This window comes from Mobula birostris, chromosome 2 (genome assembly GCF_030028105.1).
Source record: "Mobula birostris isolate sMobBir1 chromosome 2, sMobBir1.hap1, whole genome shotgun sequence".
NCBI classification, from domain to species: domain Eukaryota; kingdom Metazoa; phylum Chordata; class Chondrichthyes; order Myliobatiformes; family Myliobatidae; genus Mobula; species Mobula birostris.
The window spans coordinates 78,541,574-78,560,615 of NC_092371.1; the positions used below are offsets into that span (position 1 = coordinate 78,541,574).

At 39.4% G+C, this 19,042-nt stretch overlaps 2 protein-coding genes across 2 annotated transcripts in view; both read right to left on the minus strand.

The window, feature by feature from the left end:
- LOC140187897 (dynein light chain roadblock-type 2-like) overlaps positions 1-914 on the minus strand; it is a 136,381-nt gene extending 135,467 nt beyond the window's left edge. Inside the window, exon 1 of the mRNA XM_072243742.1 lies at positions 910-914. Within this exon, the coding sequence (XP_072099843.1) occupies positions 910-912 (3 nt within the window). The 5' untranslated portion in view covers positions 913-914. The remainder of the gene's footprint in view (positions 1-909) is intronic.
- Positions 1-19,042, minus strand: part of LOC140187890 (E3 ubiquitin-protein ligase Itchy-like) — a 127,827-nt gene that overhangs the window by 38,450 nt on the left and 70,335 nt on the right. Inside the window, exons 10-17 of the mRNA XM_072243720.1 lie at positions 18,570-18,665; positions 16,499-16,673; positions 13,577-13,637; positions 13,357-13,441; positions 10,127-10,255; positions 6,280-6,352; positions 5,974-6,045; positions 4,099-4,187 (exon numbers count right to left, since the gene is read on the minus strand). Of these exons, the coding sequence (XP_072099821.1) occupies positions 4,099-4,187; positions 5,974-6,045; positions 6,280-6,352; positions 10,127-10,255; positions 13,357-13,441; positions 13,577-13,637; positions 16,499-16,673; positions 18,570-18,665 (780 nt within the window). The remainder of the gene's footprint in view (positions 1-4,098; positions 4,188-5,973; positions 6,046-6,279; positions 6,353-10,126; positions 10,256-13,356; positions 13,442-13,576; positions 13,638-16,498; positions 16,674-18,569; positions 18,666-19,042) is intronic.

Here is a 19,042-nt window from a genome sequence, read left to right on the forward strand (position 1 = left end):
CTCTGTCTTTTTTTGGCAATACTATTACAATCGCTGTTGAAAAAGATTCTGGAAGTTTATGTATTTTTTCTGCTTGAGGTATTAGTTCCATAAAGAGAGGATCTTTATCTCTTTTAATCTTTAAATCTTTAAATTTTTTATAAAATTCAGGTGGAAAACCATCTTCTCCTGGAGATTTATTACTTTGGAGTGATCCTAAAGCTTCTTCAACTTCTTAATGTAAAGGGCATATCTAATCCCTTCTGTTCTTCCAAATTCAATTTTGGAAGAGAAACTTGTGATAAAAACCTTTCTATCTCATTAACATCATTTTGGGATTCTGATTGATATAATTCAGAATAGAAATTTTTAAAGGTTTCATTTATTTCAAGAGGTTTATAAGATACTATATTTGCCCTTGTCCTAATTGCATTTATTGTTCTTGACGTTTTAATAATGTTGAATTAAATCTCCATCTATAGGCCACTTCTTCCTTATCAGCCATTATTATTGTCATTAATAAAGGAGAATGATCTGATAATATTCTTGCTTTATATTCCATATTTTTCACTCTGTGTTGAATATGCATTGATAATAGAAAAAAATCTATCCTTGAGTAAGTTTTATGTCTACGGGAATAGAACGAATAGTCTCTTTCTTTAGGATTGATTCTTCTCCATATATCAATCAAATTTAATTCTTTCATCAATGATAAAGTTAAATTTATTACCTTCGATTTTATAACAGCTTTGGTTGATCTATCTAAGACTGGGTCTAAGCAAAAATTAAAGTCTCCTCCAATTAATATTTTTTCATGTGCATCCGCCAAATTCAAAAAAGCTTCTTGTATGAATTTTGCATCATTTTCGTTTGGTGCATAAATATTCATAAAAATCCATAGTTCAGAAAAAAGTTGACAATGTACAATCACATCTCCCCGCAGAATCAGTTATTACATTTTGTATTCTAATTGGTAACGTTTTATTGATCAAAATTGCAACTCCCCTCGCTTTTGAATTAACTGAAGCCGCAACAACACTACCCACCCAATCTCTCTTTAGTTTCTGATGTTCTGTTTCTGTTAGGTGCGTTTCCTGTAAAAAAGCTAAATCTATCTTCATTTTTTAAATATGTGTTAAGATTCTTTTTCTTTTCACTGGTCCATTAAGCCCATTAACATTAAAACTCAAAAAATTCAATAAATTAGTCATTATTCTTAACAAAGTTACTCCAATCTAAAACATTACTTATCTTCTCAACTCTCATAGTTCCTTGGGGAATCTCTTTAAACTTCACCATGTTGCTATGTGTTTCCCTCCCAACCTTCCAGGCAAAAAGAAAAAAAAGATAGAAAGAATACAAAAAAAGAAAAAACAAAATACCCCCCCACTAATGTTGTGAATGAAAAGATACACAACACTACCCCCCTCCATTTTACAGGTCATGGCAAAAGCCACACTTGCACACACGATTAGCGTAGCAATTGGTCAGTGCTTCTTCCAGCTCCCCCGCAACAAAAAAGATTATATATGTATATATATATATATATAGACAAAATTAGTGTTACTATTCCCAACTAACATTCCTCCAATTTTAACCTTTCTTACCCCCCTCGTATAATTAATAATATATTTATACATTCATCCACCTTCAAAAATCCAACAAATCCATTCTTTGACCCAATCTTCATCTTCAATCTATCTCGCTCCCCTGGATTTGTTCTTGTATCTGGTGCATATTCAGAGAATCTCGCACAAACTGCTCCGCTTTCTGGTAGTCATCAAAAAATCTTTTTTTTCCACCAGGCAAAAAAATCTTCAAGGTTGCAGGATTAAGCAATATAAATTGATAACCGTGATCCCATAGGGTTTTTTCCACTGGATTAAATTTCTTCCTTCTCTTCAAAAGTTCATAACTTATATCAGGGTAGAAAAAAAACTTTGTTCCCTTGAATCATCAATGGCCCTTTTCTATCCTTGGCAGCTCGAGCAGCTGCCTGTAGAATCCTTTCCTTGTCTTGAAATCTTAAGAATTTTATTATAATCGATCGTGGATATTGGTCATCTTTTGGTTTTGGTCTTAGAGCTCTATGTGCCCGCTCAACTTCAATTGTTCGAACCTCCTCTTCCATTTGCAAAACTTCCGGGATCCATCTTTGAAAAAATTCTATTGGTTTTTCTCCCTCTGTACCTTCTTTAAGACCATCAATTTTAATATTATTACGTCTACTGAAAATTTCCAACATGTCCACTTTCTCCAAGAGTCGATTTCTTTCCGAGTTCCAGACAAGCAGATCATTTTCTGTTTTTTCCACTCTATCATTCATATGCCCCATTGCTCTTTTCATCTTCTGAAGTTTCTTATCCATTTTGTCCTGTCTTTCCATAACTTTATTATAGCACATCTTCGTATCTCTAAGCTCTTCTCTTTCTTTTCTTAGTTCAGCCGTTAATTGCAATATAGCCTCTCTTATGTCTCTATCATCTCCGTTACTTCCAGTCGCTTCCAATTCTTCCTCCTCTTCTTCATCTGTGTTCTCTGCAGAGTCCAATTCTGACTCCGAGTCATTTTCAATTGCAGTGGCTGTCGGTTCTTGTAGTTTGAGTTGTGTCGATTTGCGCATGCGCATTTCCGGCATCTTCTTCGGAGAAACCGCTACCACCGCCATTGCTCCCTGTTCTACCGAAGGAGATCCAACCTGAGTCCGAGGCTCCATCGTTGCAGAAGGCCCTTTTTTCTTCCCCTCTCGCGGCTGCTTCGCAACAGCAGACTTCTTTTGTTGCGGTTTAGGAGGCATATCATAAAGTAGTCTTGCAAAGTTTATAAATAGTTTTCAGAAAATAATTATTAACTTTGCTTTCTTTAAACGGTACTTTGCTGATTTGTTGCGGGAGAGCTGGATTTACACGTCTCAATCCCACGTCATCACGTGACGCCCCCTCATCTAGCTCCTTCTTGAAAGCATCCAGAGAATTGGCCTCCACTGCCTTCTGAGGCAGCGCGTTCCACACCTCCACAACTCTCTGGGAGAAGTAGTTCCTCAACTCTGTCCTAAATGACTTACCCCTTATTCTTAAACCATGCCCTCTGGTACTGGACTCTCCCAGCATCTGGAACATATTTCCTGCCTCTACCTTGTCCAATCCCTTAATAATCTTATATGTCTCAATCAGATCCCCCCTCAATCTCCTTAATTCCAGCATGTACAAGCCCAGTCTCCCTAACCTCTCTGCGTAAGACAGTCCGGACATCCCAGGAATTAACCTAGTGAACCTATGCTTCACCTCCTCCACAGCCAGGTTAGATTGCTCAGAGTAGGTTAAAAGGTCAGCACAGTATTATGGGCCAAAGGGCCTGTACTGTGCTGTAGAGCTCTATGCAATGTAGCTAACATGGTTTGTTGAGTACCACATGTAGGAACACTGGCCAGTTTTCACTTCTAAACCAAGAGAAGGAGCAGCTAAAACAAAGTACAGTAGAGACTGAAATTGCTAGCTTTCTGGTCTGTATGGTCCAATTATTAATTTTATTATGTAATCTGATTTCTGAATGGACATTAAATCCGAGAACACTACCTCAGTACTTTTTATTTCTATTTCTGCACTACTTATTTAATTTAAATATATATTTGCTACAAAGACAATAAATTTCACGATATATGCCGGTGATATGAAACCTGATTCCTACAAATGTGGGAATATTATATATTTTCATGTTTACTTTGTGGCGGGGGGGGGGGAGATGCGTGTGTTGGTTCTGGCTGGAGATGGTAGAAAGAATAAGAGGCCTCAGTTCAGTCTGGAGACAGGAGAATTCAGTTGCCCTCCTAACAGGGAAGGAGAACTGGAGATCTGATAAAGGCACTCAAAATTATGAACGCATTTGACAAGAGTCAGGAGAAACAGTGTATTTATGGAACAAACTAAATAAACAGTTGAAGGGGAAATACCTGCAGGTATGCACGGAATAAAAAGGAGCTTATGAATAACTGCGTTGCTCTATTATAGACCTAATAAAAGTGAAATAGACTGACTAACCTCTTCCTACACCGCACAATTCATCAGTTTTACAGCAGGCAAATGCTTCCTGTTACTTTGATCCTACATTGAAAATACTTGCCTTGCCACACCTCCATAATCTAAGCCTTCCTCTCCTGGGAAAATGATCCACAACCTCCGTCGCAGGTCTTGAGGACTAAAGCTCATAATCTGAAACAAGGCAGAAATAGTTTGTAAGGGAATCACATTCCAAAAAGAGTGTTTAAGTGCATTATCTATAAAACCATCAACTTTAAAACATATTCCTTTCAAGATCTAAGGGTTCCTTAATCGCTAATAGCCCTCAAGAAAGTTGTGGTGAACTGCAACAGTCCCTTTGCTGTCAGTACTTAGATCCTGATGATTTTGCGATCTAAAAGGTTCTTTGGAAGATAAGAATGTGGCATAAAACTTGTTGATTATGATCATTTTATTAAGTGATACAAGAACAAAGGAAATGAGGGGAGAAGCTTGGTGAGAGATGGAAGAGGAGAGAGAGTGAACAAAGGTGGTCTGGTCTTCTTATAACAGACCATGGATTCCATTGAAATTCCAAGAGATATTAGTTAACCAATTATATAACCAGATTTAGGTAATGTGATAACTGCCACTGAAACTAAATTTCCAGAAAAATAGAGGCAACTGTAACCACTGGCAAACTCACTGAACAACTACATGTATATAGATCATATAAAAATACAAACAAGCATAAGTTACACTACAAGGAAAATAACAATTCGATTGCCCAATCCAACAGTACTCCACAGTGTTATAAGGCAGGAGTTCTAGAATTTTGACCTTAGCAAGAACTGGACAGAATCCTTTCTTCCAACAATATTTACATAACTAGATATGACAATAATGGTGCTCAGTGATTTTTGGCAAAGGTGTATATTTAGTGCTGCTGATACGATACAGTTCAACAACTTAGGCTCGATCCCCATTACAGTTGAAACGAAGTGGCATATTCTCCTCGTCGCCATATGGGTTTCACATGTGCTGTTTGTGACCATATGTACCTTGGCCCCAGATTTCATTTAGTTTTATATACGTGTATGGTTGAATGACAATGAACTTGAATTTGAGATAATGGGGCTGATGGAAATGCTCCAAGAACCTGTATGGATTTGATGGGCTGGGTGGCCCTATCTACATCATGATGAAATATAACAAAGTAAAAATTTCTGAAGTAAATTCAAATTCTGAATAGTGTAGATGATGGAAATTGGAGATAATACTTAAAGTGCAGGAAACACTTAGCAGGTCACCCACATGAGATACCAGGTAAACAACTCCGTCTCACAGATGCTGCCCATCTGTCTGAGCATTTCCAGCAGTTTGTTTTCTTTTAATTACTGAACTTAAATTTTACAAAAGCATTTGAAAATCTTCAGGTATTTTGCATCTCCACTGTCATTGCTTCAATTAGCACTCACTTCCATAAAGGTTTCACATTTAAGTAAACCCTAATCACTACAGTCTAGCAACACTATGATCACTTAGTACTAAAAAGAGTTTAGTTTTGTTTTTGTTCTAATTATGCTTAGTCTTGTATAATTTGTGTATTATCTTTTTCTTGTGAATATTGAATATCTGATGCTACATGCCTGTGATGTTGCTGCAAGTTTGTTTTTCATTACACCTGCGCATACATGCATTTGCGCATATCACAATAAGCATGTGTATTCCCTCATACATGCACTTGTGCATAAGACAATAAATTCAAGTTTGACTATTCCCCGCTAAAAAAAAGTGATCCACGCGAATGTGTGTCAAACCTTACTCCATGCACCCTCAGCTCTTCTGGAAAGGTAGAAAAGTAAATATGGCTGCCTGACATACCAAGGATGGCCTTGGTAACGAGGTGCTGACAAAGACCTCAGATCTGATACACTCACTGAGATCAAGTTTGTTCTCCACACCCAACTCTTCCCCCAAACCTAATTCTGGGAATTACCTGCTGAAAGGAATCCTCAAATAATGTTTTCCTGGTCACAGTTATTTTGATGTGCTGAGGTGCAGCCAATTGCTGGAACAGAAAACAACCTCATTTTATAAATCAGTCAACACATTCTTCGTTTCAACATACCCTCCCAAAACTTCCAAAGGTTGACAAATCAGCAGAACCAGATGAAGCAAATAGCTACTTGAACTGCTTTTCCTAATTTTCCATTATCCCTACGAAGATAATGCTGCTACATACTGGGAGCCATTTCTTGAGACTTCTGACGTAGTGTTGAATAGAATGAAAAGCTGCTTTTACCTGACACCAGAACCTGAAATAGGAAACTTTGGATCTGAAATCACGGACATACGCGATGTTTGGACCATTTGATCTGGAAAGACAAAGAAGGAAGTACTTTGAAATTCACATTTAATCCAAGTCCCTATTTTCTAAAAGATGAACAGGCCACCAAACGCACTTGCGTAAGTATCATTCTACATCCAGTGGCCACTTCATTTGGCAAAAGAGTGGTACTTGGTGTGGTTTTCTGCTGCTGTAGCCACTGTTGTAACCTATGCTTATTTGAGTTACTGTAGCCTTCCTGTCAGCTAGAACCAGTCTGACCATTCTCCTCTGACCTCTCTCATTAACAAAGTGTTTTCACCTACAGAATTGCCACACACTAGGTTTTTTGTTTCTTGCATCATTCTCTGTAAACTCCAGAGATGGTTGTGCGTGAAAATCCCAGGAGATCAGCAGTTTCTGAAATACTCAAACCACCCCGTCTGGCACCAACAAACATTCTGCAGTCAAGGTCATTTAAATCACATTTCTTTCCCCCATTCTGATGTTTTGTTTGAAAAACTGAACTTTTTGAACACGTCTGTATGCTTTTATGCCTTGAGTTGCTGCTCCACGATTGTCTGATTAAATATTTGTATCAACAAGCAGCTAATGTGTAGCTAATAAAGTGGCCACTGAGTGTATGCTCCAGTCTCTAAGGCAGGGGGTTCCCAACCTTTTTTATGCCACGGACCAATAACATTAAGCAAGGGGTCCATGGACCTCAGGTTGGGAACCCTGCTCTAAAACAATATTATTCAGTACAGCTCATCTTTTGCAATGTAGAGTAACACATTTGTCCAAGAAGCTCATACTTGAGGAATACAGTTAGATAAGTAAAAAGAGGGTGGCTAAATACAATTATTGAACAAAGGCACACCAATTTTGTTTTACATGGGTAGTCGCAATCATTGACCCTAATCAACTCAAAGACTTCAATTTAGAATTTAGATGGACCTTTAAAGGTAATTAGTGCAAGTTAGATCTGAAAACTGAATTTCTTCCCAAATTTATGCCACTCTAATCACCAGAAATGGCTAGAGCTACAAGTACTAGTTGTAAGTCCAGAACATGTAATCACAGCAACCAACCCAGAAAGGCAAGAGTGGCGTTTACTACATTTAACTTTATCATCAGCTGATGAGGATGCCAGTAAATGGAATGAGCTGTCAGAAGAAGTTAAGACAAATACATTAACAACATTTAAAAGATGCTTGGACAGGTACATGGCGAGGAAAGTTTTAGAGGGTGTTGGATTCTGATGCTTTTGTGATCCAAAGGTTCTTCTGAAGTTAAAAGCATATAACTTTTTGGTTATGATCAATTTATTAACTGTTACAAGAGAGAGAAAACAGGAAGAATAAAGGTGGTATGGTCTTCTTATATCAGACTACTGAGAACAGTAAATTCCATTGAAATTCCACAGATAACAGTTAACCAATTCACACACACAAAATGCTGGATGAACTCAGCAGGTGAGGCAGCATCCATGGAAATGAATAATATCGATTTTTCGGGCTGAGACCCTTCTTCAGGACTGAGAAGGAAGGGGAAGACGCCAGAATAAAAAGGTGGTGGAGAGGGAAAGAAGGACCAGCTAGAAGGCGATCGGTGAAGCAAGGTGGGTGGGAAAAATAACGGGCTGGAGAGAAGGAATCTGATAGGAGAGGAGAGTGGACCATGGGAGAAAGGGAAGTGGGAGAGGCGGTAGGCAGGCGAGGAGGAAAGAAGATAAGCGGCCTGAGTGGGGAACAGAAGAGGGAAGGGGAGGGAAAAAAATTACCAGAAGGGAAAATCAATGTTCATGCCATCAGGTTGGAGGCTATCCAGACAGAATGAGGTGCTGTTCCTCCACTCTGAGAGCGGTCTTACTGTGGTAATAGAGGAGGCCACAGAATGACATTTTGGAATGAGAACAGGGATAGGAATTAAAATGGTTGGCCACTGGGAAATTCCACTTTTGGAGGATGGGGAGGAGATGTTTGACAAAGCGTCCTCCAATTTAAGTTGAGCCTCATCATTTAGATAGGTGGGTTCAAGTAATGTGACACCCGCCACTGAAACCAAGTTTCCAGAAAAATAGAGGCAACTGTAACCACTGAAAAACTCACTGAACAATTACATGTATAAAGGGGATTACAAAAAATACAAACATACAAAAATTACATTACAAGAAAAATAATTCTACAGCCCAATTCAGCAAGTGATATGGGCCAAAAATGGGCAAAAGGAACTTGCTTGGATGGGAATCTACGTTTTCTGGTTTAAGATGGCACTAGTGAGTCTCAAATTTAATCACTGTGCTGAAATGGAAAGGTCAAGTACAGGTTGAGATGAGGCAATGGGGTCTAGGCCCCAGAGTGTATCCAAGCACCTGAACCTGATGACGTGATGATGGTTTAGGCACTGGGGCCCATGGTGAGGGATGGACTCTCTCTGTGGACCTGTTGAGAATGCTATTTGCTTGTGTTTATTGTTTGCAAGATTTGTTTTTCTCTCTGGATATTGGGTGCTTGATGGTCTTTTTTAAAAAAATGTGTTCTTTTGGGTTTCTTTGTTCTGTGGCTGCCTGATAGGAAACAGATTTCAAGGTTGTATATGATATATGTACATTGATGATAAATGTACTTTGAACTTAGAATCTTATTGACATGGACAAGTTGGCCCGATGGACCCGTTTCCATCCTATATGACTGTATAACAAAGGATTAAAATATCTTGTGAAAGGCAGATATGAAGGGAGTGCTCTGAAAAAAAAAATGTCCAAAACAGAATCCCCACCACTTTAATTTCCAAATCATGAGCAGTACCTGTCTGCCAATGACAACCAGGGCAGGAGGCATGGTAATGTAGCAGTTAGTGTGACGTTATTACAGCTTTGGGCGTGATACAGAGTGGATGTCAGGGGTAAGTTCTTTTATGCAGAGAGTGGTGAGTGCATGGAATGGGCTGTCGGCGGCGGCGGATACGATAGGGTCTTTTAAGTGACTCCTGGATAGGTACATGGAGCTTAGAAAAATAGAGGGCTACGGGTAACCCTAGGTAATTTCTAAAGTACGTACATGTTCGGCACAGCATTGTGGGACAAAGGACCTGTATTATGCTGTAGGTTTTCTATGTTTCAATATTTCTAATATTTTGTTTACATATTTATCATATTGAATAAACTAATTCCTTTGATGTGCAATAGATGATAGGCTTGTTTATCAACACTGGTGATATCTCATTAAAGACTGCATTTTCTCTGCAATGAGTGTTAGATAACCATGCTTTTATGGTATGCAGAACTCTACACAAGAAATGTCCCTCAAGAAGGCTCATCAAATATTACCCACAGCACTAGAATTTGTGATACTTCTTTTCAAGTACTGGTATGGAGCACTTAAAGCATTCAATTGAATGGCCAGGTAAAACCTTGGGTTAAGATCACATTTCGGCCATCACACAAAGGAGCAGAATCAGGCCATTCAGTCCACTGACTCTGTTCTGTCATTTCCATTATGACTGACTTATTATCTCTCTCAACCTGATTCTCCTGCTTTCTCCGGGTAACCTTTGACACCCTTACTAATCAACAACCTATCTACCTCTGCTTTAAATATACCCAATGACTTGGCCTCCACAACCGTCTATGGTGATGGATTACACAGATTCACCACCCTCTGGCGAAAGAAATTCCTCTTCATCTCTGTTAATCGGTATCTGGAGCTGATGTTCAACCAGTAACCACAAGTACTGGATTTGATTCTGTTGCCCTATCCTGTTTATCATCAATGAGTGTTGAACATTTTTGTTCTGCATGAAAGGTCAATTCACAACTCACAGTGCTGATTTCCCCGTGCGTGGATCAATGTACGTTGTTGTTCTTCTGTTATGATCCACAAAATATGGAACACCATCAACTGTAAAGCGCATTTCCCATCCATCTGGCAGGGGCTTCTCATTGAGAATGCTGGAGGAATAAACAACATATGTGAATTTAACGGGTCTGCACTATGAACAGCATCAGAAGGGAAAACAGACTGGTACGATGTGGCCTTTTGCTCTCCTGTGATACTGCACCAACAGCTGCTTTATAATGCTCATAATAACGCAAACCACACAAAACAACAGTTGATACCTCAGCAAACGAAGGCTGATCAAAGCACTTTCAATTGCAATCATTAATCTCTGCTTTTAGTTTTATTCAATTATTGATGACAACTGTATATACGAGGGGTGATTGATAAGTTTGTGGCCTAAAGTAGGAGGAGTCAATTTTAGAAAACCTAGCACTACATTTACACACTTAGTCCAGCGGTCGTGGAGCATACGGATCCCTTCTTTGTAGAAGTCGGCGTCTTGGACCTCCAGAAAGTGGTCCACAGCAGGAGTGATTCATAAGTTCGTGGCCTAAGGTAGGAGATGAGTTATTGACTTCACACTTTCTGCATTATCACTCAAAGGGTTGAACTGCACGTGTATGTAACAAGAGCTGTATAACTCATCTCCTTCTACCTAAGGCGACAAACTTATCAATCGCCCCTGCTGTGAAACACCTGGAGGTCCCAGACGCTCTCGTTACATGCACGTGCAGTTCAATTCTTTGAGTGATAATGCAGCAAGTCTGAAGTAAATAACCTATCTCCTTTTACCTTAGGCCATGAACTTATCAATCACCCCTGCTGCGGACACTTTCTGGAGGTCCAAGATCCGTAAGCTCCACGGCCGCTGGACTAAGTGTGTGAATGTAGGAGGAGACAATGTTGAAAAATAAATGAGCTAAGTTTTCTAAAATTGACTCCGTCTACCCTAGGCCACAAACTTATCAATCACCCGTCGTAAATGGTTCATATGCAAAACTTTGTTAATATTTGTATCTTTGGTTACTAGGATAATGATTCAGCTAAACAGTTTGAAGGTACACACAGAAGCCCAAGTGCATCTTCAGTTTTTGCTAATGGTGGCTTGTTTTTAGTGGAATGCATATTCACGAGTTCCAAGTCCTCATCTCAAGCTTGTGATACCTCAAAGCTTTCAAGTCTACAAAAATGATCAAAATTTATTTTTCTTTATGTACCTTATTAGCACAAGGGCTCTCTCAAATTTTTTCTACCATGTAAATGCAGAATCAGATTTAATAGCAGCATATGAAGTGAAACTTGTTGACATATATATAGTTAGATGAAATATGCCGTGCAAAAAAATAGAAACAAAGAAATAGTGAAGTAATGTTCATGGGTTCAATGCCCATTCAAAAATTGGAAGAGAGGAGAAGATGCTGTTTCTGAATCATTAAGTGTGTACCTTCAGGCTTCTGTACCTATTTCCTGATAGAAGCAATGAGAGCAAGGCATGACTTCTGTGATGAAGGGCCCTTAACAATGGACTCCGACTTTTTGAGGTATTGCTCCTTAAAAGATGTCCTGGATACTATGGAGGCTAGGGCTTATGATGGAGCACAACTCTCTGCAGCTTACTTCAATCCTGTGCAGTAGCACCCCCTCCCCCGCATACCAGACAGTGATGCAGCCAGTTAGAATGATCTCCACGGTAAATCTGTAGAAATTAGAGGATGTTTGGTGACATACCAACTGTTGTTAACCTCCTAATGAAATATAGCTGTTATTGTGCCTTCTTTGTAGCTGCATCAATATGTTGGGTCCAGGCTAGATCCTCAGAGATATTGACACCCAGGAACTTGAAATTGCTCACCCCTTCCACTTCTGATTCCTCTGTGAGAACTGGTCAGTGTTTCCTCATCTTACCCTTTCTGAAGTCCACAACCAGTGCATAGATAAGATCAGAGATTCATTTAAAATGATAAGTTGTTGTAATTGTTGTAACTATATGGACAGTAGATCATTAGGACACTTCCAGAAAAGAAACACTTGATAAATTAACTAATGAGCTTAGTAATGAGACCATTTTATCTGTGGCATTTCACAAACAGCATAATGATGTAACATAATAAAACCCCCACCATGACGGCCAGAAAATGTTAATTCAATTAATTAATATGGTGGAATTAAAAACTAGTACCAGTAATGCAGAATTGCCATAAAACCTTTTTCTTTCTGTTTCAAATTAGGAAGCAGATCTGCCAGTGTTGCCCAGTTATGACACGACATACATGCACCAAATGAATGTAAAACAGCTGCAGGTTGCATTGAAAATCTACATTGAGAATAAATTTTTAAAAATATCATTAATGGAACCTAATTTCCTTTGCAGTGTATTGCAACTGGTTATGCCCAAGCAACGAGGGCAAATTTCCACTGTTTATCTGAAGAGTTAAGACAAAAGATCTTAAACTAACTTCAGAATCAGGTTTATTATCAATGATGTATGAAGTGGTATTTGTTTTGAGGCAGCAGTACAGAGGGGAAGAAGCTGTTCCTGAAATCACTGCACGTATGCCTTCAGGCTACTCTACCTCTTTCCTGATAGCAACAATGAGAAGGGGGCACATCCTGGGTGGTGGAGGTCCTTACTGATGGACGCCGCCTTACTGAGGCACTGCTCCTTGAAGATGACCGGAATACTATGGAGGCTATAGCCCATCATGGAGTTGGCTAATTTTACACACTCTGCAGCAGCCCCCCACATGCAGTCAGTTAGAATACTCTTGATGGTACATTTGTAGAAACTTGCAAGTGTTTTTGGTGACATACCAAATCTCCTCAATTCCTAATTAAATATAGCTGCTGACTTGCATTCTTTATAGCTGCATCAATATGTTGGGTCAGGAGGTGAAGGTCTAGAATGACAGGTGCCACTTTCTTGAGGCACCAACTTTAGAAGATATCCTCAACAATGGGAAGATTAGTACCCATGACTGAGCAGGTTGAGTCTACAAACTTCCACAGCTTTTTCTGATCCTGTGCATTGGAACCTTCATAGCAGGCCAAATGGAAAGCAGATGACTGAAAATCAACAGAAATCCACCCATGCAAATAGTGAACACGATGATTAGATGATCTTCATTTAAAGTTTTGACACCTATGACCCTAGCTTACTTCATTACATGGTAACATCAGCATTTATCTTAGTAGCACTCAAAGGTTTACTTACCCCTCTGTCCTTGGATCCTCCCACTGAGTGGTACGCGTTATATGATTTACAAAGTATACCCTGCCATTGGTGTCTGTTCTCTTTTCTACATGAATGACATAGAGTTTAATTAGTAACCGGTGATAATCTTCAGCAAGATTTAAATATAACTAAATCACGTGCACGGTCTCAAATTATTCTTAAAGTGCATATTTTTCTTTCATGTTTAAGTTCTACTTACCCCATCCAGTTGGCAATGGGCCAAGAGGGTCAAATTCAGCAGGCACCACCGGCTCAGGATACTAAAAGCAAATAGAAACTGTTTTGATGAAACATGATGAAATGTCCTGATGAAGGGTCTCAGCCTGAAATGTCGACTGCCTATCCCACTCCATAGATTCTACCTGACTTGCTGAGTCCCTCCAGCAATTTGTGAATGTTCAAGATTTCCAGCAGCTACAGAACCACATATTCAACATAAAATTTGTGCTGTTTAATAAAAACTTAGTCAAGGCACGAATTTAAGCCATGGGGCTGAGCTTGAAGCAGATGGATAACCAGGGGCTGAACAAGTACATTGAATCTACCAGAGAGATGACAATGAACGAGAGCACAGGTTACAGCAGGGTCCCATTCCAGTGAAGTGTTCGTATCCCAAACAGTTTTCAAGTTGGAAATGTGGCTGGAAACTAAATTCCCATATGGCAGTAGCTGGCAAACCACACCACCAGCTTTATGTATCAGCTGCATGCAAGTCAGGGGTTCATAAGCCAGGGAGGACCTGAACTTTAAGCAAGGAACTTCAGGACAAAGACAGCAAATCAGTGAAAGATGGAGTAGAGGAGGGGATGGAAAGGTTGAAATATTCAGAGCACTATGTCAAAAACAAAAACTGCAACAAGGTACAGGTTAATATGTGTATAGGGATCGCTGATCGGGCTCATCTCTACAAATTCAATCAAGATAAAGAATAGCTCAAACTATAAAAATAAAAGGGCTAGTAATAAAATAGTAAATGTACTTTTGAAATGACATGAGGTAAGATAGCTCTGGGAAGTTAGCACAAGCTTTACAGTACCAACGATTCGGGTTCAATTCCCGCCACTGCCTGTAAGGAATTGGTACACTTCCCCATGACCGCATGGGTTTGCTCTGGTTTCCTCCCACAGTCTAAAGAGCACCAGCTGGTAGGTTAATTGGTCATTGTAAACTGTTCTATTATTAGGCTAGAAATAAATTGGTGCATTGCTGGGTGATGCTGCTCGAAGGGCCAGAAAAGGCTTATTCCGTGCTGTATCTCAATAAATAAATAAAGTTCAACTCACCGCTTAAAAAAAACACAAATAAAAGAATGGCGTAACAGAGAGATCAAGCACAGGGAGGGAGAGATTCCGTCATTGACAGGACACGGCAGAAGAGACTGCATGACAGTCACTCAGAGGGTCAGCTTCCAAAGTCAAAGAAAAGACTGTGACTACTGTCATGAATAAATTTTCTCATAATTAGGTTATGATTAAATCAGGGGTTGCTGGGCGGCGTTCTCCAAGAGGAATACCCATGTTACGATTTGGAGGCTAGTGTGCTTCAATGACCCGAAGAGCTATGTTGGCTGGAGACAGGGCTTCATGCTTTGGCTCTTGGTAGGGTCACCCATACCAAACAGGTCAAAGGGTAGAGGCCAGACTACAAGTGGTTCACCAGGTCTCCAAGTTTGGAAAATCAGCTCAGCGCAAAAACCCTGACTGGTAAAACAGAAACAACAATGAAGAATCCTACAAGGACAGACAGAGATGGAAAACCTTCATTGCTGCCCTAAACACCAGCGCCACAATGGGCAGTAAGTACTGTCATTAAGTAAAATTCCTTTGTCATCAAAATACTTAATATATCTGTTGTACTTATATTTAATGTATCTGTAGTGACAAACTAGTCACTTAAAATTAGATATATTAAGAATTTTAATGGGTCATAAGACAGCTTGCAAAAATAGCAAATCTTAACAGAATTAACACTTATTTGTAGTTAAAATAATAAAAAAAAACACAGGATAGCCTCAGTTCAACAGATAAATCTGACACTGGATTGTGCCAGATTTGGCCTGTACTTGATGGTCACCACCACCCAAGGACTGCAGCCATAGCAACATTGTGTAGTCACATACACAGGAAGCTGTTTGGTACAGCAGTAACAGGTCATGAATGGGAATTTGGCAAGTGGTTTGCTCTGAAGTTGTTTTGACAACACTAACTTTCAGAAACACAAGGGATTTTGCAGATGCTGTAGATCCAGAATAACACATACAAAATGCTGGAGGAACTTTAGCATATCAGGCAGCATCTATGGACAGGATTAAACAGTTGATATTTCAGGCTGAGACCCTCCATCAGAACTCAGAAGGACTGTTCACTATTTCCAAATGAATGATCAACATACTTAGAAACAGTTAAAAAACATAAAAATTAAGAAAATAATGCATCCTTGTAAACACAACTCATCATCATCATGTGTTGTGTTGTATAACATAGGCGATCATGGTCCTCCATTGCATGACCATGATTGTTCTTGGCACATTTTTCTACAGAAGTGGTTTGCCATTGCCTTCTTCTGGGCAATGTCTTTACAAAACAGGTGACCCCAGCCATTATTAATATTCTTCCACGATTGTCTGCCTGGCGTCAGCTAAAACAAGACTTAACAAACCAGGAACACAATTAACAAATGCAAATTAACTAAAACATTAATTAAACCAAATAAAAATACTGGTTTTGCAAGGGAGACTGATGAATGGGACTAAATGTATCAAATATTGGAGTCATAAAACCAAACTGGGCCTCCACACGGCTACTACTGAATGGTGAGGACAAGCAGAACGTGGAAAGCCAGACATACTTGAGTGCACAGACTTGGAAGTCTAAAACATGCTGACACAAACATTTCTATTAACAGAATGGTGAACTGTCTGAGCAGTCTAGTCCATCTCTCTGGCACACACTTATATACTCAAATTAAATGAAGATGAAAAATATTCAAAATGGCTGAGGAGGACATTAGATCATAGTGAATATAATTTTTTTTTCATGGATGCTAAAATCAAAGTGGTGATTTTCTACAGATCAAGCAATCATTCAGCTCTTCTGAAAGTTTCAGTAAAGTAGCTGGTTACCGAATAAATAAATCTCTGGTTGAACTGTTGCATGGCTCCCTGAAGCTGATTTCTCTGCGACTGCCATTGCTCAAAGTTCCTGACAGATTCCACTGTAGGCCGCTGCCACGTGGTGGTCCTGGTAATGTGGTCAACGTAATATATTCTGTGCCTCTCGTCAACCCTTCGCTCCCAGCTATCAGGCAAGAATTGGGGGAAGACACAGTTAAAGACATTAATGCATTCCAACTGCAGAGTTAAGCTTTGATTAGCAAATTCTATGATCCCAATTTCGAAGGTTCTTGTGATAGCACAGAGCTCATGGGCAAAGTAAAATTAGCTTAAACTGGCCCAGCAAATCATAAACACAAGAAATTCTGCAGGTGCTGGAAATCTTGAGCAACATGCACAAAATCCTGCAGGAACTTAGCGTTGAGACAGTATTTATGGAGGGGACTAAACAGTTGATGTTTCAGGTTGAGGTCCTTCACCAGGACTCATGATGATAAAGGGTCTTGGCTTCAAACATCACCTGTTTATTCCCCTCCTTAGGTGCTGAGTTCCTCCACTTTTTGCATGTTGCTTAAGAGTCAATGGGGTCAGTGGTAGTGGCAAATCAGATGAGATAGTTGTTAGCAGAGTAGTAATACATGCCCCGATTTCAAACAACTAGCAAAGAGAATAGCTGAACTGTTGTTAATTATAAATGATCAGTTTCCTAGTTCAGGGCTGCAGTCACCGAACTGAAGCGTAGGTATGGAAAGATGGGTTTCACCTGAAGTTTAATGAAAACTAGAGAAACCTCAAAGCAATAAGGAATCATGCTTAACATGTCTTTATTACTTTGATGTTGCGTTCAAGCAGAGTGATTTTGAAAGTTTGGATGAAATGACTGAGAACTGATGGCAGCGGTTGTCCAGCGGTTTAACAGCATCACTTTCAAACACATTCTAAGCACATCATAGGAATGATGTGGCTCGGGAAGGTACTAGTGCACAGATATCAGGAGTATAAATCCCATTCTTTTGAACCTACGTTGTGCAATTTTGTAAAACTAATCAAATTATATAATGGTATGACTGAGCTTCTGGGCAGCAATTATGAAAAGCGACTCGTTAGTGTAACTGAGACCGGTTACAAAGCAAATATAATTAATTAAGAATTAAACATTTTATTTAAAAAAAATTATTTTATTGAGATACAGCTTGGAATAGGCCCTTCCGACTCTTCGAACCACGCCACCCAGCAATCCCCTGATTTAATTCTAGCCTAATCACAGGACAATTTACAATGACTAATTAACCTACCAATCTGTATGTCTTTGGACTGTGGGAGGGAACTGGAGCACCCGGAGGAAACTCACACGGTCACAGGGAGAATCTACAGACTCCTTACAGGCAGCGGTGGGAATTGAACCCAAGCCACTGGTACTTTAAAGTGGGCTGTGCCACCCAACATCACCAAAAAAATGATAAATTCAGCTGGTCTAATATCTCAGAAGCCATTATTTCTAAACATAGATTTTAAGATGTTAAGGGAATTAAGCATTATAGTGATCAGTGTAGGAAAGTAACATATAATCCACAGTAAATGGCCTACTCCTGCTTGTATTTCTATGCTTCAGGTTAAAAGTCCTAAATCCCATCAGCTGGGGAAATGTCAAGGCCAGATTTTAACAATAGGGTCAAGTTGAACCTGCCAGGATATACATGCCTGATTACTAAAAGTAACCAACCTCCTTTACAGAATAGTTGGTCAGTGACTGATCTCACCATCAGACAGAGGGTGCTTTTACAACCACTTAAACATAACTCTTGGCTACAGCTGCAACCATGTGCTTTACGCTACGGGCCAGAAGTGCAAAAAATAAAATTTATCTTTTGAACTTTAAAAGGGTTTTCTGTGGAAGGCACTGCTCAGAAAGCACTGCCCAATGAAACTGCCTTTGTAGCATCAGTATTGCAGATGTCCTAAGTACATTATGATTTTAATTAATGCTACCATAATTTGGTTCATTAAGCAGTTAAGATAATAAATGGGTCTAAGAATAGGTTATGCCAGAACATCCATTCACTAATGAGCATGCACTTACCCTGGAGGTAATGGCTGTGGTCTTTCCCACGTTGTTCGCTTCTCAATGTGATCTACAAAATACAATCTACCATGTTGATCCACCCTCTGCTCCCAGCTACAGAAAGAAAATAAAACCTTCTGTTATACTAACAGAGCAAAGCTACATATAAATATATGTTAAATCTCACTTCCCTTCACACCCATTTTCTGGTTATTAACAAAGTGGTATAACGCAGCAATACAGCAAATTACTAGCTATTCCTGATCGGATTTATAACTGGCAAGCTTTTTCAGAAGACAATTGTCACCCTTTAATAAAATACACTTAAGATTTTACAACCACCTAACTACTCAGTTTTGTTTAGATTAATTACTGACCAGCATCAACATTGCTGCACTTTTTTAGCTCCTAAATGAACTAACCATCACACCAGTTGTGCAACTTCACGTAACCTAAATTCTCGCTTTGTGTGCTAAATCTTTCACAAAGGT